The sequence below is a fragment of the Bombus pascuorum genome, chromosome 13, assembly GCF_905332965.1.
Source record: "Bombus pascuorum chromosome 13, iyBomPasc1.1, whole genome shotgun sequence".
NCBI lineage: Eukaryota > Metazoa > Arthropoda > Insecta > Hymenoptera > Apidae > Bombus > Bombus pascuorum.
Window position 1 is genome coordinate 9,203,850 of NC_083500.1, and position 26,942 is coordinate 9,230,791.

General features: G+C 38.5%; 1 protein-coding gene across 1 annotated transcript; it reads right to left on the reverse strand.

The window, feature by feature from the left end:
* Positions 1–236: 236 nt before the first annotated feature.
* Positions 237–12,415, reverse strand: LOC132913828 (cytochrome P450 307a1-like). The gene is made up of 3 exons (XM_060972444.1): positions 7,784–12,415; positions 4,386–5,177; positions 237–4,004 (listed from the first exon to the last, which is right to left on the reverse strand). Exons 1-3 carry the CDS (start codon positions 8,175–8,177, stop codon positions 3,676–3,678), a joined length of 1,515 nt encoding a protein of 504 aa, XP_060828427.1. The 5' UTR covers positions 8,178–12,415; the 3' UTR covers positions 237–3,675.
* Positions 12,416–26,942: the final 14,527 nt, after the last annotated feature.

Genomic DNA, 26,942 nt, shown 5'->3' on the forward strand with positions numbered 1-26,942 from the left:
ATAAGTTTTACTTGATAGCGATTATGCGATTGATAAGAGACGTCAGAGTCAAGTAACGTGGTTGTTATAGTATTCACTTGACTGCTTGTTCCTCAGTTAATGTAAGTGTTTTGTTAAAAATTTCGTAAAATCTAGTAAAATTTTTAGTACGATGTGTTGTTCGTTCGCAAGAAAGGTAGAAAGAGGTTACTGAAAGGAAGGCTCGTTTAACAGGAGACAAAAATATAAAAAAGAAGTCTTATTTGTCGCTTTTATTATTAAAATCTTAAATAATAAATTAACAAATGTCGTAACAATCGCGATAATTAAATAACAAACACAAAATAACGTACGGACGTGGAAGTACGAGATATGGGGTGGTGGAGAAATGTGATGATAAAAAGGGGGATGAAAACTCTAACTGCTGATAATAGTGATGATAATAGTAGCAAGCAGAAATAATATAATAATAATATAATGTAATATAATATAATAACATAATAATAAGAAGAAGAATCAATGCTTAATAGCGCAAAAATAAATTATTATACGTGAGCGTAGCTCTCGCGAGGAAACCGACTTTTCTCTTTGAGAAAAATCATTCAGTCGTGTAATAATTGATAATCACAATAAAAAAAAAGAAAGAAAAAAGAGAAATCGATTTCTCTCGTCTTACGCGGGACTCGTCCGTTCTGTACCATTTTCTCACCCCTTACGAGCGACCACTTTTGCACCAAAGAAATATATATATTTTTAGTTAAAAAAATAAGTATATATTTTTCTTCATTGAATCTTTTTTCTTTTTTCGAAACAAAGATGAACTGGTAAGGTGCAAATAATTGGTCAGATTTGCGCTAAGGGAAACATGGAGCGAAAGAAAAAGAGAAATATCAAAGATGAGAAGAAGGTGAGAGGAAAGAGGAAAGGAACGTGCGTCGAGGATCGCGTCGAGAAACGAGAATTAACAAACTTTAAACGTGTTGTACGCTTCGGTGCGATGTTCTCGTTAATATTTTCTTCGGTCATAAAGAAAAAAAGGAAAGAAATATGTAGAACCGATTTTACGCTATCTCGCACGAACGTTGGTCCAACATTGGAGAAATTTCGTCGTTTAGTCTTTGATAAGCTACGATTGTTTGGAAGAAACAGGAGACTAGAACCGTGACTAGTTACAGCTATTACATAACTTAATAGTATATCAATAATTTCACTCTATATACTTTGGTGTTTGCTCTAAAATATCAAATCTATGAAATACCAAAACACAATGCTAAAACTAGACAGAAATAAGCTGAACTCACCACGGTTCTGAACCAACCGACTATCAATTCCACGACGATTAAAGGTGTTCTCGAACACTTCGCACATTTCAAAAGTGACACAACTCAAATAATATTGAGAAAAAGAATAGACTGTAGAAAACAATGGCCAAATATTATTTTTATAATTTTCTATTCTTAGCTCTTAAAATCCTCCTTTGACTGATTTCATATTCATCTAACAGAAGATCGAATTACTTTTAGTTGTAACACTTTTGGAATACAGTAGCTCATGAAAGTATTCCAATATTCATAGAAACCTTCTAATATATTATTTGTGTTGTGTAGAACATTTTAAAATTTCATTAATATCGAGGTTCGATTATAGTAATTATACCGATAAAGTTTGGAACAACTCTGAAAATCTACGTAGAAGCTCGAAGATACTTAGTGCAAGCTAAATACTTGGTAGATCAATCCATTGCTATTTTCCATAACACAGTGTTCTTATAGCTTCTTGATTTCCAGATCAGTTTCGAATTAAACTAATACAATCAGGACAGTCGTGACTTATTAAAGGCCCGATGAATTTTCAAAACTGACACAAGTGTTGATAAAATTTCAAAATGTTTTACATAACATACGCATAAAGGTTTTTTACGATAAATGTTCAAATAATTTCGTGGGTCTAAATGTTCGTTACTCCTAATTCCAAATGCGCGTGGTAATTCAGAAAAAAATCAATATTGGATCAATGTTGATGCATATATCGGTCGAGTATTCGGAATACCGCAAACGATGGATGATCGATAAGCTCGCGCGATGAATTCACACCCTCTTGGAGGGGCGCGAGGTGTTTTCGTTCTGATTTCACGCGATCGAAACGATTAACGTGAAATAAAATCGTCTCGTTTTCTCCGTGCTTACCGCTCACGTTCTCGCGTCTCGTCTTTCGAACAAGCAGTTATCAGACGATGGTTTGTACGTGATCGTTCGATTAAACAAAAGAATCAGTGTCGGTCATTTCTGATCCGTGGATCTTCGTGGATCACCCGTCGATTTATCGTATTCCCATGAAATCGATCGATATTAAAAATTCAAGTTAATATTATCCTTGATGTTAATATTTTATACAACGTAATTTTATGTATGTTAATGTTAATCCTTTTATGTGACGTTTTATATATTAACATCAAAGAAGTAATCGAAAAGAATGAAATAAAAGAAGAAGAAGGAAATGATAAAGTGAGTAGATTGATCAATAGATCGATTTCCAGGAAAATATATTTAGGATTTACTACGGACCATCATCCGATAACGTAATAATTGAACGTAAATCTTCGTCTTTTTATAGCAGAATTTAATCCCTTCTTGAAAGCTTTCAAGATGAAGATACTACGTTCTTAAGCCTCGTTTACATCACGTAACTTTTGGTCAATCAATTTGGTCAATCAACTCTGTAAACATAATATCAATCGAGTAGAACTTTTTCAATCGATCAACTGGAACTTGAATATTCAGCGACTGGACTCTCTTGTACGATAATTTACTAACTAATAATATTATTGAATTAACGGTTACAAGATGTAGATCGTGGATTTTTTTTGTATAATTTTCTAACAAATAAGCCAATGAGATAATTTACTTGTAAAACAAACTTGTTACTGTTATGTCAATTTATCTATTAATATGACAGTGATCTGTAGCTTGTGACATGTAAAATCCTACTAATACTATCAGTTCAGTATCTTGTAAATATTAAACGATAAACAGACAGATAATCGTAATTTGATCAGCATCGTCCAAGCTACGTTCAACGATAAAGTATCAAACAACGATCAAGCTATAGCGTAAATCTTTTACTTAACCAACAGGAACTCAATCGTCTCCATTAATCGACCAAAAGTTGCCTAAAGTAAGCATGGTTCTAAAATTATAAAGAAGGCACGATTCTATAAGAAAGAAACAAGAAGATGACCGGTAAGGCTCGGTTTACCTAAGCTGTTCGTTAAAACGACAACTGTTCTTCCCGTAGCATCCCGTGGGGTCAGTCCTCTTCTTTTTCAGTCCAAGTTTTCTCTCCTGATATCGCGGCTGATCGTCTTCGAACCGTTTCAGAGGGAAGTGGGATTATTCCCCGTTGATGAACGATCAACAAAAATTTGCTACCTTAACCATCTAGTAATGTCAGTAAAGCTCTCGTTGCTGACGAAGGTCAAACAGTATCCGACCTTCTTTATAAAGCTTTGTCTAAAAGAAAAAAAAACAAATCAGAAGCCTCTCTTCAGCTGGTCCCTCCCAAATTTCCCTGAAGCTCCTTCTTGATCGTGGACCAACGATCCATTATGGTTGCCCTCATTGAAGCTTCGCCGAAGCAACCGAAGTCTTCGTGTCAGCCCTTTCCTCCAAGGCCAACTTCCGCGCCTTCTTCGAGGCCCTACCGTCGTTCAAATCGAAATTTGAAAGTCATCTCAGGCAGGGCCAGATTTCCGATGGGAATCGTGTAATTCTCGTTCTTCACGGGTGCTATCGTGAAGTTCTTCAGCAACGTAGCTAGAATGGCAAAGCTCAGATACTGCACCAGTTTGTAGCCCATGCAAGATCGTCGACCTCCACCGAATGGTAGGAAGTGTTCTGGCTTCAGTAACCTTCCATTCTGGACGAATCTGTCGGGCATGAATTCTTCTGGCGCGGTCCACAGATCGGTAGACATGTTTAGATCGTAGTTGTTGAGGAAAATGAAGGTGTCCTTCTTGATTCTGTAGCCTGAAAAAAATAACGAGATCAGATTAGTTTAGGATCGATAAAAGGAAAGAAAGACATGGAACATTTTCAATTTTCTTATAGACGACAAGAGGAAGAAATGGCAAATTTTGATTAGAGATTCTAGTTCGATAATTATTAAATGAAACGTTGTAAATGGGTCGTGGATATTTAAATATCCATCCGATACGGAAAATATAAAGATACAGGAATCTACAAAATACAAAAAAGAAAACAAAATACACAAAAGATTGTGTTTAATTCTTCGTTCCAATTATATATGCTAAACGATGCAAATCCTCATTGTCATTATGAGAATCATTATTTTACATTCGCAAAAATATGGCATGGCATGAAAATCCGCGATTTAATACTGAAACTTACCAGCAATGGAGCTGTCCTGATTAGCCACGTGAGGAACAATAGGGCTAGCAATTATCCTAATAGTCTCCAAGATGATAGCTTCGACATAAGGCAAGGACCCTCTGTTCTCCAGCCCAACGAATATTCCAGAGATACCAAGAGAATCAATCTCTTTCTGAGCTACTTTTTGAACATCTGGTCTTGTAGCGAGGAATCCTAAAACCTTGACGAGGAGATTTCCAATGGCAGTGTGTCCACCAATTATATCTTCCATGACGAACAACGCTGTATTCCAGGACATCGCGGGTTCTGTTCCACTCTTGACGTGATTAATAAGACAGTCTAGATAATCTTTTTCGGGAACGATGCCATTCCAAGCGTTCACTCTATCAGAAATGATGTTCTTGATGACGAATTTTCTGATTTCGTGACTCCAGTGCGCCATTCTTGTCATGTTTCTGTGATGAAGAGGCATAAGGAAGGGTAGAAAATCGGCTGCGTAACCCTGATTCACTTCGAAGAACACCTTGTCGAAATTCTCGACCATGTACCGGAAACCATTGTGTTCTAGGTGGAAGTTCTTCGAACAGAGGTAAGTGATGAAGATGTTCGCGCAGGAATGAAGGATCAGTGGTTTCACGTGCACGTTTGTGTTGGAGAGGGAGTCCAGATGGTTGATCAGAAGGTTCAGTTCATCACCAATTATCCCGTTTAGCTCGTTATAGCGTGTGGAGAACGCGCGCGGGAACGTGTGCGCGCGGAGCATCTCTCTTCGGGTCTTCTGCACCTCTGACCAGTTGCAAAATGCCAGAGCTGGAAAATAAAAAGAAGAAATGTTTTTTAGGTTTTTATGAAATTATATTACACATTGTTGCAAGTAATTTACAAGGAAAAAGATTTTTACTGTGAGAAATTTCCAGAGAGATAATATATCACTTTCTAGAAAACGTCGAGGAAAAGCATTTACTGTAAGAAATATTTCAATCGTAAACGTACGAAATTTCAAAGAAAAGATTCCTATTATGAGAAATCTCGGGAATGAAATTTTTACTGTTAGATGTAAATAATTTGAACTACGAGAATTCTCGCAACGAAGAATTTCTGTTGCATGCAATTTCAAAAGTAAAGAACTTCGAATATTTGAATATCCTTTAAACAATAATATTTCATTTTTCCATAGTTTATTGAAATCTTTTTTCGAAAGAATTGAAGCTCGTCTCGAAATAATTTCCCCTCGAACAGCCGGTTGACAGGGACAAATTAATAACGGATATGTCGATCGGCGATTTGGCGATTTTCATTGATCACCGTCAAGGCAAAATAAAGATGATCACGATTAAACTTGACCTTCCAACGGCACTTGATGACGCACATAAGACACGCGTTTTGAAATATCGTTGACTGGCGAAAAAAAAAGAAAGAAAAGAAAAAGAAAAAAATGGAAAAATTTTGTTGACGCGTACTCTTTCTCCTCTCCCTTTCCGTTGTCGTTCTTCCTCTATCTCTCTTTCTCTGAGACGGGGGAACGCGTACGCGGAAATGCAAGCATCGGCGGATGCCGGGATCGAGCGCAGTCGGCAGAAAATCGATTCATCGCTGCGCGAGCGAGGCGACTCGATTTCAAATCGAAGCGGTCGCGGGCAGACCAGAACAGGAAGTGACCTGGTTTCTCGCAACTCGCCAGGACATACCGCTCGGTAACTTGGTTCCCTGAGACCCGAGAAATCCAGGATTTTTGGTTCTTTTACAAAATAATGTCGTACGAGTCCTCGATAATTCTGTTTCGCTTTGATTCGTTCGTCGAACACAATTTAGTACGACATAACATGGAAAATTTTTCGATACTATTAGGTAGTAACACGAAATGTTCGAATTTTACATATTCATACTCTACTAAGCTCTGGAAGGACTTAATGAAATGAAAATTAAAGAGAAAATGTGAAAGAGAAAAATTTCAGCTTTAAAATGGTATGTCTAAAAGGATAAAAGTACTTGCGAAAATGATGCAACAAAATGGCACATCTTATACGTTACGATTTATGTATTTCATTTGCAGTGGACGTACAACGTTAAAAAGAGGTGCTTTAATTGTGAGAAAACGTTAACTAGATATGTGAAATTATGAGACTGGAATCTAGTTGCTGGATCTAAGCACAGAATCGCGATAATTAGACGCAAAATTTTCCCTTTCATACAATTATTCTTACTAAATAATGCATCGAACTGATGTACTTCAATCGAAATGAAAAACAAGCATAGTTTTCTGGATCTACGCACTCTGATCAGACACAGAATTTCTCCTGTCGTAGCATTGCTTCTTGCCATGTAACTAATCAAACCTGTGAACTCGAATCGATCAGAGACAAGTCTGGTTTCTGGATCTAAGCGCAAAATAATGGTGAGGACGAGACGTAGGAAGCGAAAGAGAGAGAAAGAAAATGGTGCTGAGTATCGGAATCGCCTCCGGTGGATCAGCCTTGATCCTGTTTGTCGGCTGCCAGGTGAGCCAGGAACGCGTGAAAGTGGTACCGTGACCTTTCCGGCTTGCACTTGGTACCGCTTCGACGTTGACCTTAGCACGAGTTTCGGGCGTTCCGTGGACGCAACGAAAGCACGAGCCACGCGAAAAATAAACGGGCTGCGGTTGTGTGGGCCGGCCGCTCACGTGTCGCGTACGACGGCAAGGTCGTTAGCATGGGGAACGAGTTTTCAGCAGCCGTGACGAGGTGTCGACGAATTCAATTTTCACACTGACTCACGGTTCCACCCGTACCGAATCCATTTTTTCCTAATGTTTAACCACATAGCTACATAATTTCATTCAAACGACGCGTGACATCCTTCTAAACACGGTGGCAAAATACATAAAACGAGTCTCGAAGGTTTACGAGACGATACGAAGCAGAGAAACGATTACGTAACACTTGGACACGAGTTTTTCGAATAATCAAAAATAACTAACGAGGTAGTCTGCATGGTGAACGAGTTGTCAACTGGCTGAACGACATGTCTTATTTATTTCGATTCGTTAAGATCGTGGAAATTTAATTTTCTGTTATGCACTGCTTTTTAAATGATTTTTAAGAAACAGTGTTTAATTTCGGGAAATTTTCACGCGACGAAAGAAATCCTCGCTATGTCAATATCGAAATAAAAACAGAAAAATGTTACAAATTTATAAAAAAAGAAAAATTTTCTTCACGACGAAAATTTCCTTGTCGATGTCAACGTTGAAATGAAAGCATTAAAATTTAAAATATTTATTTATAAGAAATAAAGGAAGAACAAATTGAAAAATCTTTAAAAAAAAGATAATGCTCGATCCTGGTAAAATTTTCTCACGACAAGAAGAATCTTCACGGTGTCAAAATCGAAATGAAGAAGATAAAGGAAAGATAAGATAAAAGAAATATTCTTACAGTTCTCCTTGTTTCCACCGAAGAGCAGATGATATCTGGTAAAGTTTGGCCTGGAATCGAAGTGGTGTCCCTTGATGGTCAGCACTTCTCTGATGTTCTCCAGACCATTGACGACCACGCAGGGCACAGATCCCATCCTGAGCTTGATCACCTGACAGTCGTAGTCCCTAACAAGATCGGCGAAAGCTTTGTAGGGTACGTCGTAGCGTCCCAGGATGTGAAGGGAGCCCAGAATCGGCCATGGTTTGGGTCCAGGTGGTTCCGGCAGGATGTGATTGTCCAAGATGACATTCTTCGTCGTTTTCTTGGACCTTAGTTGATCCAGTAGGATCAGGACGAGTGCCAGGAAGGTGACAGCGATTAGGAAGCACGTGGTGGCTGTCAAAGGGATCATCTTCGACCTTGTTTCTCTTCGTCGATGCACTCACTGACGATCGTCACCGATGTTTTCGTGTTGTGTCTCGTGTGAAGAACCGTGGTACCCCGACCTAGGGTATCTGGATCGCGAGAAGGGTCTCTTCAAAAGGAAATTCTCTGAGCCTTTTCGACTTTTCAAAGCTTGGAAACTTTGTGGCACGTGTGTTGTTGTCGCGGTACAGAACGAAACTCTTTCAACGATCGTGTATTATTGAAAATGCTGAAATATCGTCAAGCTAAGACGTATCCTGAGTATAAATCGTAAAATGTGTAAAAATCCGATCACCTCCCCCGATGAAATCGAACTGATCGAATAATACCGGTGAATAGGTTTCCTCGACGAAAACTGGCTGATCTAACCCTGTGATCGGCTGAGTTCCCGAAGTGGTCCGTGTTAACGAAAAAGATGTGTCGTGTCTGAAGTATCGGTAGATCGGTTCGTTGGTCCGTCTGTGAACGGTCTGCCGATCTGGCTCGGTCTGTGGGGATAGGATGGTTGGCCGGCTATCTTATATAGCGGCGTAATGTAGTCAGCACATTTGCGTCGCCTGGTGCGCCTCTCAACCCCATACATATGGATTCGTGTTGAGACGAAAGGGGGAGGAGAAGTTGGTCTCTCTGTCGTACACTCTGTCGTAAGTGTATAACACACAACCCGGTGTGTTGCTGCTGGTGCTGCTGGTGCTGCTACTGCTGGTAGAGAGACGAATTTCAAGAAAGCACCGAGAGAGCCGACGGCTCTCCGACACTCTCGGTCGTTCAGGTGTGTGGAACGTCGGGAGAAGCCCGAAGAAGAAGGGCTGGAAAGGTGGAGGGAGCGGAACGGAAGGATGATAGAAGGTATGGAGGGGAAGGGAGGGAGATCCAGAAAGGTGAAGGGGGCTGGAGGGGCAGGGAGATTCTACAACCAAGAGATATATACACGAAGTGAGGCGGTGGGGGAGGGGGTGGAGACGCGACGGCCGGGAGTGGGGTCCAAGTAGGGCCCAAGCTGGGCCAGACTGGGCAACGAAGGGACGCTTCTTGCCCTTGACTTCTCTCCTTAAGGTGCCATCGGGTTTTCTGGCAGCAAGGTGGTGCGCCTCCAGTCCAACGAGCACCTCGTGAGACCGGCTACTCACTCCCATCTCACACCAGACTCACATACGCCCTTTATTCCGCTCTTATTTCGATGTACTTGACGTTTATCGATATGGGACCCTGCTTATGGTTCTGCAAGCTGATCCAGAGTGGGCCTTTCGTGCCATCGTCGTACAGGCTGTACCCGAAAATCGTTCGTTTTTCCGCCGGGGGAGACGAGAAATTGGGCTCGTTAGCCTCGCTGAGCTGCTCGCTGCCTTTTCGCTCGGCCATTTAAGGGCCACAGGGGTGATAGAGCAAAACGAGTTGCAGCGAAGAAAAACCTTCCGAGCATTGCCGCTCGCCTTTTACGACGAAATTTCAGCAACTGGAAAATTGTAGGTAGACCGTGTCCTTTGCTTCTTCATCTTCCTCGACAACGATCTTATTCGATCTTTGTCGAGTCTCGGATCTTTCGTACCGTCTCTTGTACCAGCGTGTAGCAGTTTCTACGTGGTCTCATTATCGTTATGCTCGGTGGATCCTAACTAAATATCAAGGATCAAATATCGAAACGTGATCACACGTAGGAAAATGTTGCTTCTGATTTATGCTCGAATGCAAACTGCAAAGGCAGACATATTGTTTACGACCATAAAATAAATTTCGTAGTCGTCATCGGCGGGACGTTTTCCGCTATCTCCAAGAAAATCAATCGCTTCTTGAATCTGAAATTTCTTCCTACAGGATGTTGAATGAAAGTTACGCAATTCTGCGACGAGCACTGGGAGGCGAACGCGTTCGGTTCTGATCGACGAAAAAGGAGGAAAAAGAATCCTTTCACTGATGTTTCCAACTATTGCGACAGTAGAATTGACAACGATATTATAAATAACATTTGTGCGGTCGTTACTATAAATAGTAAAAAGAATCGAAGGAACGACGTGTCACCTTCGTTGAGTCGATAAACTCTTGGAAAAATTCGATTTGTCATCAATCTGGCATAGGTGGAAATGAAACTCGACACTAATAGATAATATACTCATGATTTTTCACTAAAATGCTTCGATGGAAAAATTATTTTCGAACGAAGGTATTTGATTCAATTGCTAGTGAGCTGAATCGATCAATGGAATTACTGTGTACATTTGTACACTCATCGTGACAATGTCTTCGAATGAAGTGCTAGGAGTAAAGATATCCAAGTCGAAAATTTTCATATTTCTGATAATTTTGTCAAATACAATTTTGCATATATGTTTTATATTACTTTAAAATTATATTTATTATAATATACTCTAAAATCTAAATAGATGCCAAATTAATAAACGCACAATCTTTGAAAAATATGTGCAAAATTTTAAATAAAAAATAAAGGTGTACTATAAGGAGATCAAGAGAATATAAGACGAAGGTGACCGCAATAATGTAAAGTTTCGATCACAAGTTCGAGCTAATCAGTCCTTGAACAGTCTAGCTGTCTCTGGAAATCCGCTCAGCAAAAATTAGGTTGTCAATGACGAACAAACGCTTATTCGATGGAACAATTGCGTATTGTCCCGATTTTCTAGATATCATCGTCAAAAGATATTCGTGAAAATGGTCGGTCGTGCGTCAACATTGAACGCGGCGATCATAGTAGGTCAGTTCAGTAGAATTGAATTTAAGTCAGACGCAATTACTTCTGACGTTGGATCTACCTGATCCACTTTGCAGTTCGAGAACTTTCTTCGGAACGTTTTGAATTGTCAAATAACTTTCGCGAATTTATGGAAGCGTATGACCACGATTTTTTTTAATGGTACCAGGAAAAGAATAAACTTAAGGTCCTAGGATAAACTTCGACCCTATTTAAACGTAAAGCAGTTTTCGGCAAGTTCTCAGGATTTGTCTACTTACGATCAGCAAAGATTTTAAAGTCTATAGGCCTGAAAATGTTACAAATGACCAACAGTAGAAAATTGATTGATGTGGAATCTCGTCGTATTCCACCTCGATCTTTGTTTTTCCAGAGATGAGTTTAAAAATCAGTTGAATCCTTACTAAAGCAAACCAGTGAATAATCATACAAAAAATAATATTCCTAATAATTAGACAAACTTCAATTTTCAAAGGTAAATGTTAAGAAAAACAGAGTTGATAATTCAACCCCTATTAGAACAAATTTACGAATAATTCTTTTAAACCCTTAACGTCGTTTCTTCATTTCGTACAAAAAGATTATAAAATCAAGACACATACAAAATCCCTTCAAGTCTAAAGATTCTTAAAAAAAAAAAAGGACGAAACAACCAACTAACCCGATCAAAATATTCAACACTTCCTAAAACAAAGTGATGAACAATTCTACCAACAATTTCACCTAAAACAACCCAATAATGAAACGAGAAGAAACAGAAAAAGAAATCTGCCAAATCTTTCGTTAAAACGAGTGAAATAAAAAAATTGTCGAAGAAAGAAGGGATCTCGCAAAGTCCAAATTGTCCAGGCATCCCTGAACGGGAAGGTATAGCCCTGAAAGCTCGGATAAGAGAAGGACAACCACGTTATCGGTGACGAGGAGGAAGCACGCGACGAAGAGTACGCTTCGAATTTGTTTGAATCGATGAATAAAACATGAGCTAGTGGTGTATCGGCTATATGTGCGACTTCCCCCACCGTGCATCTTGTTTCCCCACCCTTCTGTCGGAGGCCTTTTTTTCCCCTCTCGCGGCTGTGCGACAGTAGAGGAGATTGCTTCATCCGTATCGAGAGGCATTATCGAGCGTCGATTTCTGGGAAGCTAGCGGTACCGGCCTGTGGCCGGCAGCTCGAAATCGGCTTAGAGAGGAGGCGCATAACGGGAAAGCTCTCGACTCTCCTGCGCGACCCGAAGCTTCTTTTTTATTCTCGCACTCTTCCACCCCCTGATCTCATGGAATTTTTCATTTCGCTTTCGATCGGCGTTCGAATCGATCGAGTCTTCTTTTTGACTGTATTCTCAGACTCGATTCTCTTTCCACACTGTCGAATATCACACAATTTTTCACCAATTGCGCATTATTAGCTCATATTGGATAGATTAAAACGGTTTCTGTAGACTTCAGGACAGTTATTGAATATTTGAGTAATTTTTCGGACGGTGTGTGAAAGCTTCTTGCGTATTTCGTGATTCTATTTGATTATCATCGAAAAATACACGATTTTTGAAAGTTTCAGAATGTTTATTAGATGTTCGAGTAATTTTTGAAGGAGGAATTTGTGGTTTGGTATAGTTGGAAATATTATCTTTTATTGATGATGGTCCATAATAGCATCAGAAGGATCCACTGCTCAGCAGGGTGACTGAAATGGCTGGTCCTTGTTGGTTGCACGTAAAATAAGATTACTGGACAGCTATCATCTATAATATTAAAATACCTCGAGTCACGCAAGGGACCTGTTCCAGTGTAAACATGGATTCGTTGATCCTTCGAAATTTCTGGCCAGCAACGCAGATGTACTGATTAAAGTAGTACCTTGAGATGTTTAAGAATAAAAATCAAATTTAATAAGAAAATAATTTTTTAACACAGGACTATGTAGAATAAAGTACTTTTGTACTGAAACATGAAATTTTATTAAAAACAAAACGTAAAATTTTCCTCATTAACAAACGAAGAGAAAGAAACACTATGTTAAAGCTTATATTTGGTTGTAAAAAGAAAAGAAAGAAGTTAAAAGAACTCACCAACACAATAAATTTTTCTCGTCATGTATTCGATATGAACTACTTTCCGATTAACCTTTTTCCTACATGTCTTCAGAATAAAAATTTACAAATCTATGAAACGTAAAATTTATGTAACAAATGAAGATTCCTATCGAAAAAGGAAGAAGGAAAAAGGAAGAAAACAAAATTTCGTACAACGGAAGAAGAATCGGCCCACGTGGTTGAATTAAAAGGAATCGCCGGCCGTTTTCTGTGAATCTAGACATGTTTTCTCGCGAGTTTGTGAGCTCGATCTTGATCCCACGCAAGCAAGCGAAGCGCCTTGGGCTCGCGGAATTTCAAGATCGCGGCGCGTCCGCGAAAAGCGAATCGGCGACGAGCTCGGGGATGTGAGACGGATCGAAGCGATCCGTTCGACGGATATCGGGAACCGGCCAGACTCTACGAAGGTCCCGCGTCGGCCAAAATCAAGGCTCCACTTCGTTTAACAATATAACGATACCGGATGTGTTGCCTTTATCCTTACACCCCGCCGCCGACCATCCGATTTACATCGCCAACGAGCAGGTTTTATTTTTATGAACCACGCGAAAATGTGCAGGTTAATTATGGAATTCTTAATATACGGGCTTACGTATATACTTTTACGATGCTCGTGGTTCGTGTTCTGGCCTCAATCTTTTGATTAATTGGAAGACAGGATCGTTTTCTGAAAGAAGAAAAATAAAATTAGGAAGCTGTTTTAATATGCCGTTTAGAGCATTATTAGCCGTTTAACGTCTTTAATATTTAGAAGATGTTTCTTTGTAATATTTTGGTTTTTAACTCCACTTCTTGGAAGACAGAGTGGTTTTTTGAAGGAAGAAGATCAAATTAAACAATTTTTCTAATATACTACTCAAGACAATTAAAAGATGCTATTCTTTTATTTATTTTTTCAATCTATGTCTATAACATTTTACAAATTGCACTTCCAATTCAAATGCACAGGAGAGCATTTGATAAATGATTCTTAACGTAATACATTCCACTGTAAATGACAAAGTTCTATTTCGCCAAAGGAAACTAAAGTTGGAAAGTTTCCCTAATATCTATATTCATTTTCGCAATAATTCAATACTTTCACGGACGAAAACTTCTTGATTGTTCTATCAAGAACAGTGAATCCGAAGAAAGTGAGACAGCCACACGGTTCTGTGACACACTTTTCTCGAAGAGAACCCAGGAATCGCAGCGTTACGTTAAATACTCGTGATCAACAACCAAATTGTCTTTATAATGATGGTGGGATATGTTCTTAATAGAATATCAATAAATGGATTTTTTCTTTCTTTGGCAAAGGAGTAGAAAAAATTTCTAAATCATCTAGAGAAATAAGAGCTGTTAGATCAAAGGGGAAATTCTATTTTTGGAAGATTACAATGATGGCACAGTCGACGTTACCACAGATAAATCGTCGAGATAAAAAGGCTGTTTGGTATTCTCGTATTCGTATGACATCGAAGGCGAGCAGTGCCGAAAATCAAGGTTGCTTTGGATTAGCGATGAATAAAATCGACAGACGGTGCTTCTCTGTTTCGCATTAGATCGCGATGCTGCCCTTGTCGTTCTACCAAGGTTCCGCAGACGGTAGAAATTAGCTTCCAACATTTCAATACATTGTGAAGTCTGATATGAGTCGAAGAATACACACCAAATTAAACAAAACCATGCTATGACTTCAATTCTCGAGTTGTCGAGTCAATGGAATTCAATTTAGATTCTTCGACTTATTATTATTTATAATAATATGCATAATATACATATTTTATGAATAGACTATAGAAGTTTATGCAAAAATGCGCAGTATAAAGAGATGACATTCAACAATGAGAATCTCACAATGGAATTTTAATGTAAAATAGTCGATAAAATATTCAAAACATTAAACAAATCTATTTAAAAGTTTCCTTCGCGTGTGTTTGTAAAAGTATGAATTTACGTAAGAATCCGTATTCTATTCATTTATTATTACGATAGAAACCAACCTTTTGTAAGTGAAGGAACAAATTCCAAAATCTAAAGAACTGACTTTTAAGAAATGCAAGATTAGATAATTTTGAAAAAAAATCATAGAATTCGCCTGCCCCCTCTCAAATTCTAGATTTAACAAGGACATTCAAAACATTTAAAATTCATAAAGCGTAGCATAAAGTAATTGTAATAAATAACAATATCGTAATAATAAATAACGTAATCGTAGAAAAATACGTGGTAACTGGTAGGTAGAGAAAAATGGTTACAAAACAAAATCAAAATTCAAATATTGCGAAATCATATCCCTGAAGATCCATTCGTAGTCGTCGGACGATCGTGTGATCAATGAAGAATCTAGAAAGAACCAGTCGCCAAAAAGCTCAGGAATATTCCACTGTCCTGGATAGAAGTTGGTTCCGGCTATGGGGTTACGCAGTTATGTAAGAAATTATTGAAAATGTAACGGCCTGTCTCCCACTTCCTTGCTCTGCTCCTTATCCCTTCTCTTCTGCATCAGGAAAGAGCTCGTCCCGGTGACGTTGATCTGCATGTAGCGGTCGTGCATTACGCACTAACGGTCAAGAGGCAGGCCTATACATAAGTGCATACAGCAGTCGTCCAACTGTTTATTATAAATACCCGTATATTTTAACTGATCTTTATTCCATCCTGGTCACATTTGATTCTTGCTAAAAATAGAAATATTCGATTAAGCAGAGTAACATCGTGTACCATTTACTGACGTAATTCCTCGTATAATAGATGCACAGAAATTTCTCGAGGTTCTATGGATATTTCTAGCATAACAATATTATTGATCTTCTTACGGTACCTTTAAATCTGTTACGATTCTCAAATTCTTATATTTTAGCATTGCGCTCATTTTAAGAAGCGAAGAGGATCCCGAAGTTCGAGGAAGATGCGAATAAAATTTTTGAACGTTAGAGAAATGTAATCGAGCCGAAAATAATCGAAACAACTTTGAAAGACTAGGAATGGTACTTGGGATTCGGATCAAATTTTCGATGCATGATCTTAACGACAAATTATTTCCTCGGCAGTATTATACCATCTTTTCCTAGGTTATTAACTTCGCTATATATTATACGTAGAAGATCCTTGACTTAATTAAAATATACTTCGACTATCTAAGCTTCGTCCAAAATCCTTCAAATAAAATTCGAAATACCTGAGAAACAAAATCGGTCGACGGAACTTTTGGATCAGTCTAATAATATGTAGTAAATTGGTATCGTGTGAGAGCATGCATAACACAACGAACGAACGGGAACAGAAACTCTGAACGGTGGAAATGCTGGCTTGCAAAATTCGCGACAGATACATTTATGGAGCTGGCCGACCGCTACCGATTCATCCGCCACGATTTTATGCGATCGATGGATCGTTAAGTTGGTACGCGAGCCATGCTAATGTCGATCGAAGGTAAAAGTTTTTTCTGTCTCGCGACCGGGATACAGGAAGTCTTCCACGTTTCACAGTTTGTGGAATTGGGACGTTGCATAACACGGCGCCGAACAACGAGCTGATCATGCTTGCGCCGCTAAATCGATCATTAGGATCTATCGAGGTTGCCGAGTCCGTGATCGCTTCTCCCTTGAAATCATTACATCGATGTCGATCGAGGAACAGCCTAGAATAGCGAAGCTGGAATTCATTTCGAATCAGACGATCCTTTCCATCCAAATGAATCATTTCTCGCCCTTGTATTGAAAGTGTTCCAAATTCAACGCACGATTTTTTTTTCGACAGAAGGGGAAAAAGTTGATTTCGAATATAATAATAATTAGACTGCCCATTTTTATGCATCTGTGGGAAATTTAAAGATGCAAAGGTACGTAGCTATCCAAGGTACAGTTGTAATATTCAACAGACGAAATAAATATCTGATCTATTTGTATTTATAAAAATATGAATTTGCATAAATACATTATTTTTATATTACACCCTTGCAATATTGCTTTTTTGAAGAGTCGACTTTTTGTAAAATTTCTAAATAAAGAAGTAAGATCATAGAACGAGATCGAGTGTCGTATCTGTCAGTTATAGTTCATTAATCTAAAGAACCCTGAAGAATTTTCTCACAGTGATAACTCGAAGAACACGTTCTTCGAGTTGTCTCATTTTTGCAAGAAGGGTGTAAACGACATATTTTTCGTCCTCGTCCTTTTATCCGTTTGGCTCGTTAGAATGTAGATCGTCGTGAATATATTTTTGACAATCTTTTTTCTGAATCATTTTGTTTGCACGGTATGTGAAGAAACGAGATTCAGAGGTACTTGGTTCTAGATCAAAAATTAGCATCGTCCGTAACGGAGACTCGAGCTTGTCCAGCTCGGAGGGAATCGATAAAATTGAGAGCAAGAAAAAGTGACAACGGTAAAAAGTAGTCCATACATCTTTCCTGTTGGCGTACCCATCATCCCCTCCACGTTATCCAGCTTTCGCGTTATCCTGCTTCTTCGTCGAGCTTTCAGAACAAGTCCTGTCGATTCATGTGACTCTTTCTCGCGCGCGTATCCTTTGATTTTGAATTTTGTCGAGAAATGAAGGAAATAAGAAGAAATAAAGCGTAGAAAATTATTTACTATACTTGGACAGGAGAGACATACGATCATAATATAACACCAAGATAAAAGAATCGTACGTCCTATACAAAAAATGCATTTTTATACATATCAATATGTAAAAATTTCTTAAGAGTACGAAGAATTCAAAATTAAGAATGAAAAATTACATGTAATGTAGGCAGACGTAGGAATATTGTTACGAATTACTTACAATATTTCATCTATTTCCAATCCTTTACTAGCAGCCTTCCGAAAGATTATTAATTTTAATTTTAATCAATGAAGACTATCGACTGTTTTGTAAATTATAAAATACAGAATAAAATGAAATATTCTAAAATTCCATAACCTAATCATAAAGATGCCAAGATTGAAAAAGATCGTTAATTCCTCAGTTCAACAGTCGAAGCTTGCTTTGTTACGTTAGTTTCGCGTGCACTGTGTATTTGATACATCGTCAAACGAATTAGTCGCGAAGTAAAAAGAGTAAAGCAGTAGACGTAAAGAGTGAGAGAGAAAGAGAAAGGGTAAGAAAGAGAGTATAGCGTTGTTGCACCTGCGTCACCCACCACGTGGGGTACCACGGTACCCCGGCCCCGATTACGACACTCTTCCGTGTCGATTTATCTCGAAGCCGGCCGGCCGGCTACCTAAGAGAGCGACAGAAACAACGACGAGTACCTCGGAACCGGTTTTCGGGGCCTCATTCGTTTGAATGTCGCGCCGTATAATTTCACCCGGGGACGAACTTTCGCGACGAGCGTCCAATTACTCCGGCCGCTCGATAAAAGGGAAATTAGTTTGGGTCAGTTTGGTACCATTCTGAACAGCTTCTGTCGAAAATCGAAAGTATCCTCGTGTATTTTTCTTCTACCAATCTTATCTCTAACATCTATACTTATATTCGATAGAATAATTTTCAAACATCCAAGCTGTAAAATCTTTGTCAAAAGACAGTTTAAAAAATTTAAAAACTTCTTAAAAGCGTGATAAATAATTTTGTTACTCTTTTAAAAGTATCGTCATTTGATAGATACGTCCCTTGATCTTTACTGAAATTACTGAGATCTTCGATCGTTGGAAATTGGATTGAAATCTAATCTTTTTATTGGACGAGATCGAAGTCTAATTTTTGAACAGCATGAGTGGCAGAAGCTGTATCATAATAACTCGTTTTCTAAACCAGCTGCTCTTCAACACAGGACAAGTTCACGTGGATTTGCGTCAAGGTAGGCAAGTCTGCCTCCGGAACCTAGGACAAGAAAGCAGTACCCCATGCTCGTCTATCGACCAATCCGAGGTCACGACCAAGTGTACTTGGACTAAGCTAGTCGGCTGTTTACTATCCAGCGGATCTACAAGAAGCGCTTAGGGGATCCACGAGTATAGATTTCAGGCTAGACTGCTTACATCGACTGTTCGAAGTCGAAACTGGCTACGACAGCCACGAGTACTCGCGTGTCCGTTCACGAAGCAGTTCAACAACGAACTTTGATGGATAGCGTATGATCCCGTTTCCAAGGTAATCGTGGCCCTTTTTGTAGAATCAAGGTCGGGTAAAAATAGCAACCACTTAGCCTGCTGTTAAGATAAGCCAGCCATCAGTGTGTCGTAAGAGCGATTTTCGACGCCCGAGGATATCGTTTTCGGACTCACCGCGATCCCTCTACTCTTCCAAGGCTCTCTCGTGCTTTTCTTCCAATTTTACAAACCGAGGATCGTATTTACTTCTTAATGTGTAGTTACTGTAGAACTTAGCAACAATAAAGAAGTAGAGCTGCATTTATGGAGAACAAACGGTTCATGTAATAAGAGTTTAATTCAAATAATACGAGTTTATGTTCGGATAATTTGATATAATCAGGATTCAGTAGTTCATACTAGAGTTTCGTTCATATAATCAAAGTGCTACTATACTTAAGTATTTTGACGTGAAAATATTAATCAAAGGCGTATCAGATGCATCTTATCTGTGCGATACATGTAACACAAGAGGATCGAAAAAATGGTATAAAAGTAAAATAACGGAAAAATGTTCAAACGTTAAGGTCTTATCTACCCAATGTAATAACGCAAGATCGAAAAAGTGGAAGAATCTTAGCCGACGATATACCAGTTATATTTTTCCAATTCAGCATAATAATATGTAATAAACAGATCGAAAGAATCGAGCGGAACTGAAATAACAGAAAGATATAAAATATTACATATTAAAATAAAACCAATTTTAAGTGAAAAAAAGCCTTCTTCAAAAAATCATTTTGCAACAAGATCTTACTATCTCAAAGTAGATCACGAAGTGGCAAATGGAGAGAATTCGACAATACAGAGAATTCTCCTGCGACATTTTTACGCTAAGAACACTGAGACGGACCAGCCAAAAGTTGGACTTAAAGAATCAGCGACGAAAACAAAAAAACAGAAAGAAAAAAAGAAAAGAGAAAAAGAAGGAAGCGATACAAATATATTCGCTGGCAAGGCAAACCGGTGATTTTGATGCAGCGACGCTGATTTGGATTTCAAATCGTTGGCCCGGGTGCATCTGCCTAACTTTCGGGGTTCTAGTCCGCGATCAGGATCGCGCCGCACGCTGCATTCGAAAAATATGCGGTTGGCATAATTTCGATTTCGATTTCGAGCGGCCACGATGACTCGCGACTGGGTGACCCGGCCGCATCGAACTTGCAAAAATTCGTTAAACGTGTCTGCTGAATGTTTCATAAAAATGGGAAAAAGAATCATTGCTGCATCGTTTGTTGGATCCAGGAAACTTTATCTGATTTTTGATCGTTCTAACGTTCGAACTTAAAGATTAATTTCTTTGACTATCAGGTTTGAAGAATAAGTCGCGATAAGATATTTATAGAAACTTAAAGATTAATTGGACGTAAGTAACTGTTTCACGTTGATTCATACTATTTTGTTATTTTAAATGAACTTTGCTACACGAATAGAGTCTGTTCAACGGTGAACGACATTTACAAAAATGTAGATTTTTACGTCTTCAAAAGTTTCATCTCAAGTATTACCTATATCTATGTAATTACATGTATGTGATTTAATAATCCATTGTAACCGTTGGTAGTGTATTATTCACTTCATTTCAGCGAATAAACTTGTACATACCACATTTTGTGTTTCTTCTTCAATTTTCTCTTGCTACTATTAGATCGCGATATCAATAATAATAATAATCGTGAATAATAATACCGATAAAGAATAACTCATACATAACTAACGATAATGAAGGAATATGATTTTTCAGAAGAATAACAATCGGACCACTTTCTCTCCCTTGACGATTTTAGCAAATACATCTTCGTCGTTGAAATTTCTACGATCGAGTTGAATAGATGAAAACACCCTGTGTCGGGATAAATTTAGAACGATTCCGAAAAACAGAAGTGCAAGAGGATAGGAAGCGACCTCGTTAAACCGATAACTGTTGTTCGGGTTTTTTCGCGAAAAACCGAGCCTCGAACTCGTTCTTGACTCGATATAAACCTTCGCTGCTTAACCCGTATTCCAATTACATCTGACGCGTAATCAGCCGTGTTGCAGTTGAACTGCATCCCGGTGGAAAAATCACGGTACCCAGATACCACGCCTTATTCGAGATCAAGTTAACGACATAGCCGCGGATATGCTATAATCAGGACTGTATGCGCTATAAACCTCGGCGAATATACACCGTGCCGATTAAATTATGCATTAGGTAAGTGTTACTCGGGAGAAAACTCAATTAAGCGCTGGCGCGTTCCGCTTTTGCGCTATCACTTTTCCTTGAAGAAAGCGATTTCGTTTTTTCTCTTAAACCAACGACAGTCGAACATCGTGCAATCCGCCGAAAAATGGGATATTTCCAAATGAAAAGCTTTCGCGCGACGAAATAAATAAGAATCGTTCGAGTATTTATTCAAGTATCTCGTAAGAAATTTTAATGGCAAAAAATAGAAAAAACTTACTTAACAAGTTTATTTAGACTCTGAACGGTTTAAATTAATCGACAACCGCTAAAAAATTGTGGGTTTTCAAATGAAAATCTTTTCCTCGAGAAAATGATCAAGAATCGTTTAAATCTACGCGTGGATACTAAGTAAATGTAACTGTAGAAGGAAAAAGTTTCATCCCAAAAATAGAAAAATTTATTCGACGAGCCCGCAGATTGCAAATTCGAGTTATATAATATATTCAGCGAACTATTCGTCCTCCCACTTTGGTCCGAAGATCGACCAAGAAGAGATCTCCTTCTTCTTCGGCCATCAGACTGGATATCTAGCAGAATCGAAGGACGCTTTCGACTAATGCGGTTTTGCTCGATAGAAATCATCGATATGCAATACATGTCGGTCCTAGGAATAAGAAAATCGAGCATGTAAGAGTGCGTCTAGGAGATTTGGTACGCCTACGACATATAAATGCACATAAATCCAAAGATCCTGGTACGCGGGAGGCTGAATCTGAAACGCAGGATCAACTCGTGTCAAAGATCCGCAAACTTGCGAACGGCTGCTTCGAATTTCAACTTGGTCGATCTGACCTGACTGTGGCCTGCTAAAGAAGAAAAAGAAAAGAGAGAGAAAGAGGGAGAAAAAAGAAAGAAGCAGGGCATACGCGTGGATGTACGTTTCCACTGTGAGATCCTGTGACTTACTTTCAAAGGATCTTTGTGATTCCAATTTCGCGCAGCGGAGAATCTGAAAGGAAATAGACTGGTTTATTCATGACTGCTTTGGTAAGCTAACGGGCAAGAGAATTCTTTCGACTATTTCGTATCGAAGACCTTTCTTGCGAGTGAGACACGAAGGAAGACGTTAAAGAATTTGAAACGAAGATATTAGTTGTATTTGCTTCATAGACAGAAGAATATATTTATAATTCAATTTATCAGTTTTTATGTACAAGAACACATTGATAATTGAATTTTTCAATAGAAGAATACATTGATGCTCGAATTCATCAGGTTCTATATACCGGAATACGTCGATGATTGGACTCGTAACGCTCTTCTACAACTTTACGACAAACAAGAAAGACACGAAAACGTACAAAATGACCTATTTCCTATAAATTTTTTCCAAGTGGTAATCGAACTATTTTGGAATTTTTCATCGACGACTAAATTTCCTGCGGTGGAAATTAATGAATTTCTCTGGCATAAAATTTCCCAGACTATAATATGTTAAAGCGAAGATTAATCTCGAGTAGCAGGCAAAGGATGGCCGATCAGAAATTGCGCTCAGATAGAACGGACGTCGATTGCCTTAAGGAGAAGGACTTTTATTTTCCCTTGTCGAGGGATTCCTAAGGCAGCAATGTGTTTAGAAACCTGGTATCTGCCAGCTGAATGCACTGACTAGGAATCCGGTCTTCTAAGTAAGTGGTGCTAGTGCTAGATACGTACTAAAACCTGTAAGCACAGGTACTAGACACTAGACCCTACGATAATCTACCACAAAGTCACGTATCGACTTCTTCCAACGACTCACACAGCGATGATTCTAAGCAACGATTCGTGACTGCGAGCAGAATCAACGCTTAGTTTTCTCTGTCGTGGATGATGGAATCTTGCCCCTGGACAGTACCCAGCAAAACTTTAAAGGATCTAGCTGATGAAATACTCTCTCGTATCGTTCGTTACCAGTGCAAGTGGTCTTTCATAGAATAGGAGAAGATCCAGAACTTGTATAGTGATCTTCCAAGGGAAGAAGTTTCAACCCTTACAAGGTAATGTTACGTCATAAGGAAGAGAATTTAATTTAATCCATATTTAATCCACTCAGGTTTGCTTTGTATTGTAAGACGTTGAATCTTATTTCATAAGAAAAAGAACTGCAAATAAATTTCAGTAAAGAAACCGTGTTATAAGCCAGTGTAAACAAGCGCATTTATCGTTTAGTTAATAACTCGTGCATACGCAACATCGAGCGCGAAAGAATGAAATTTGTAAAGAATCAACGATTGTAAAATTCTGAAATTTCTTTCTACGGTTAGTCTACCATCTTCATTGTTGAAAGAGTATTCCTTAAAATAGATTTATCGAGATTCTTCTACTGTTATAATGTGGTTTATAGACAACATCGAGCGTGAACGGCGTAACTAAATTTATAATGAATGCTGGATTAAACGATCGTGGAATTTTTTCTATCTATCGAAGGAATGTTTCTTCAAATCGTTTCGTCTAAATTCTTCCATAAAGAAAGAAAGGAAAACGCATTATGTAAGATGTATCCTCCGAAATGAGGTTCAACGAACCACAACTAGCCCAATTCTGGCTACGAGTGGTTAATGCATTCCTATGACGTCCATTGTCGGACATGATGCACTTACAAATGCCTGTCTATCTCGTTAATGTTTCCACTGACGTAGCTGAAGAATCCATGAGACGATACTAGCACGAACTGGGCCCATATTCGTAACCTGACGACGTTTAAATCTTCGACGGAGTTCATTGGACGGTTAGCTCGTGTTCGAACTACGAACTACGAATCGGTTGATTCGATCAAAACAAATGGTGATTAATGTGTATGTTCGACGCCATGTATGTATTTTTCCTTCTTAATTGGTAGGTAATACGAAACATCTTTCGATCGACGCCGTGAAATTGACCATTTAATGGAAGAAACTGCTTCATAAATTATTCGTCGATGGATCGAGTAAAATTTGTCTTCTCCTTCTTCTTTTTCTTTTTTTTTTTCTTTTCTTACATCGTCGAGGCAACGGTTGTGTGGAATAGAATTCCGAGAATCGATCGAAATAAATTCCTCCCGGGGCCACGATCGCACGAATTACACGCTCTCTACTTCCTGATCTTGAGCACCTCTGATCACACCACGGGAACGTGAACTTTTTGACGACGAGGTTTCCGCGAGATATCGCTTTCCACGCGAGAACAGGACACGCAATCGCGTCTGTAAGGATACGCACTGGTGTACGTCATTGGTGTACGCTTTCAACGATGAAACTTTGCTGGTTATGGTCGCCTTTCTTCTGTATGTACACTATCGACCATAAGTATTAGTACGTTGAAAAATTCCGACAAATGTTATTTTATTTAATATTTCACATTATACAGATTTACGGTTGACTGAATGATTAATCGATAAAAGTAATGAAAAATATTTAATTTGTGCTAAATACCAACAAGTATTCTAATATGGCTTGCGTCCATAAGTGTCTGACATTTTAGTGGATTTGTAGTAACAGTATATGAATTTTATCAAAGTGTATAAATTCCTGACAATTTAGTACGTAGAATTGATATATCGTTACATAATCTCCAAGTAACTGGACAAATATATTAGTCATAAATCTTTATATTACCATTACTACTTCTATATCTTTATTCAATTCCAGTTTATTCTCATAATTTCATTATTATGTTCAATTTAATTTAATCTTCATAATGTAGATATTAAGAGGATATTTTTGTATGATAGTGGAGGTGGAAGGCGAACATTTTCACCGGAAGCCTGGTTCGTAACCCTTCAAGGATCGAAATGCCGATTATGTCAATGGTGTAACAGAGATTCCTTTCAGGTGCGATGAATCACTGCCGGGTTCCCTTTCTAGCCGACCACACCTGGAATGTTTGACCACTGTAACAGTTTAATCGTGGAAGAATCCTCAAGATCTAATCCTTGCAACAGCAACGAATCCTTGCAATCATCACTTTAGTTAGTTTCCATGAACAGAAAAATTAATTTTTTCTCCCAATAAATTTGGAAGGTTGAAAGTAAGAATAGGTTTGGACAAATTATATCGTTACAATTAACATGTTATATTATTGTAATTAACATAATTCACGTGAAAATCAACGTGAGATCGTGATCATCAGTGGACCTAATAATACCAATTAAGGGTTGATATATCGAGCGATTAAGGTTTGATATTATCACATCTGGACCAATTTTTCGCAACATTTAACCGTGACCGTGGATCTCATCGACTGTTTTCGACGTTATCAGCTCCGATATCTGAATGGTTCAGGGTGTTCCTTTTTGGTCGGATGTGCGATCGAAGCCGAACCCACGAGAGCGCTTCCGGGGTAATGGCCGCCGGCCAATGGTAACGAGAATGCTGGCCTTGACATTCACCGGCTCTTGCACGGGCATCGAAGGAAACAAATTAACGACTACCCAGAACCAACGACGTCCCGGATTATTTATAGGCCAACGTTGGAAGAGAACCGGCAGCAATTTGCTCCGTGGAATTGTCCGATGACAACTGATTCGGCTGTTGAATAAATCATTGTCTTCTTGTGGGGACTAACAAAAAAAAAAAAAAAAAAAAAGAAGAAATTAACCAACGCGAGAACAACCACGCATAGCAGTTACCAAAAGAACCACTTCGAGTAGCGAGTTAACTTTTGATCGCTCTTCCAATTATATTTTCTTCTTCTTTATCCTTATACCGGCAACTGAATATTCGATTCTACTTTTCATTTAACGACTGTTTCATTTTCTTATAAAATTATTGTAAAATCGTTCCAAAATAAAATTACCTACTTACAATTTTACAATTTTGCGATACGTTAAACGAATCTTTGTCTGTCTTTTATTTTCCTAGTTTTGTCCATAAAAAATTCAAATTTGTAGTTATTTATAGCCGTCTATTTATAACTTATAATAGTATTCGATAAACTATCGAGTATCGTTAAGTGTCGTATACATAAGAACTTAGCTAATACTCGGGCTACAGTTCTCGCCGTAATATTTAATAGGTAAGACAATTTTCAAGAAAAATACAAATTTGCATAAATATCTGTAGTCTACTTATAAGATACGTATCCATGAAATTTAATGCCTGCTTCACCGAAAGCAAATGCTTTCGTCATTTAATTAATTAACAGTTTACTAAATGAACTTAAATAATTTAAATAAATGAACAATTCGATACGATGTTGGATATATATACATATATATACCTGTATATCGAGCGTGAAAGGGTTAAGCGTGTACTTATACCGTGGTTACAGGAATAAGCATATGTATGCGTTAACGATGTTTACCAGGTTGGTATTCATTCCTCCGATGGCGATAAAATTTGCTTCCACTTTTCTCGTTTCCTTTTCTTGAGGATTCATTATGTCCGGTTGGGGATGGGCCTTGGCTGCAACAATATTGCATTCTTTCTCTTTCTTTCTTATCCGTTTTCTGTATCCGTGGCGGAGGTATGCACGTTTAATACGAACATACACGCCCATACGTTTTTGCGCGATAAGTGAATGAAACTGAGCGCAAAAAGAACTAATGAGATGCGGGAGATGATGTTGGCCTTGACCGACCAGGAAGGAAGGGTAGGGATGAACGAGTCCCGATCGTCTGGGTCAGGTAGTACTTCAGAAACTTCCTTGCTCAAGTTTTACGCGGAGATAAACATTGCAGTA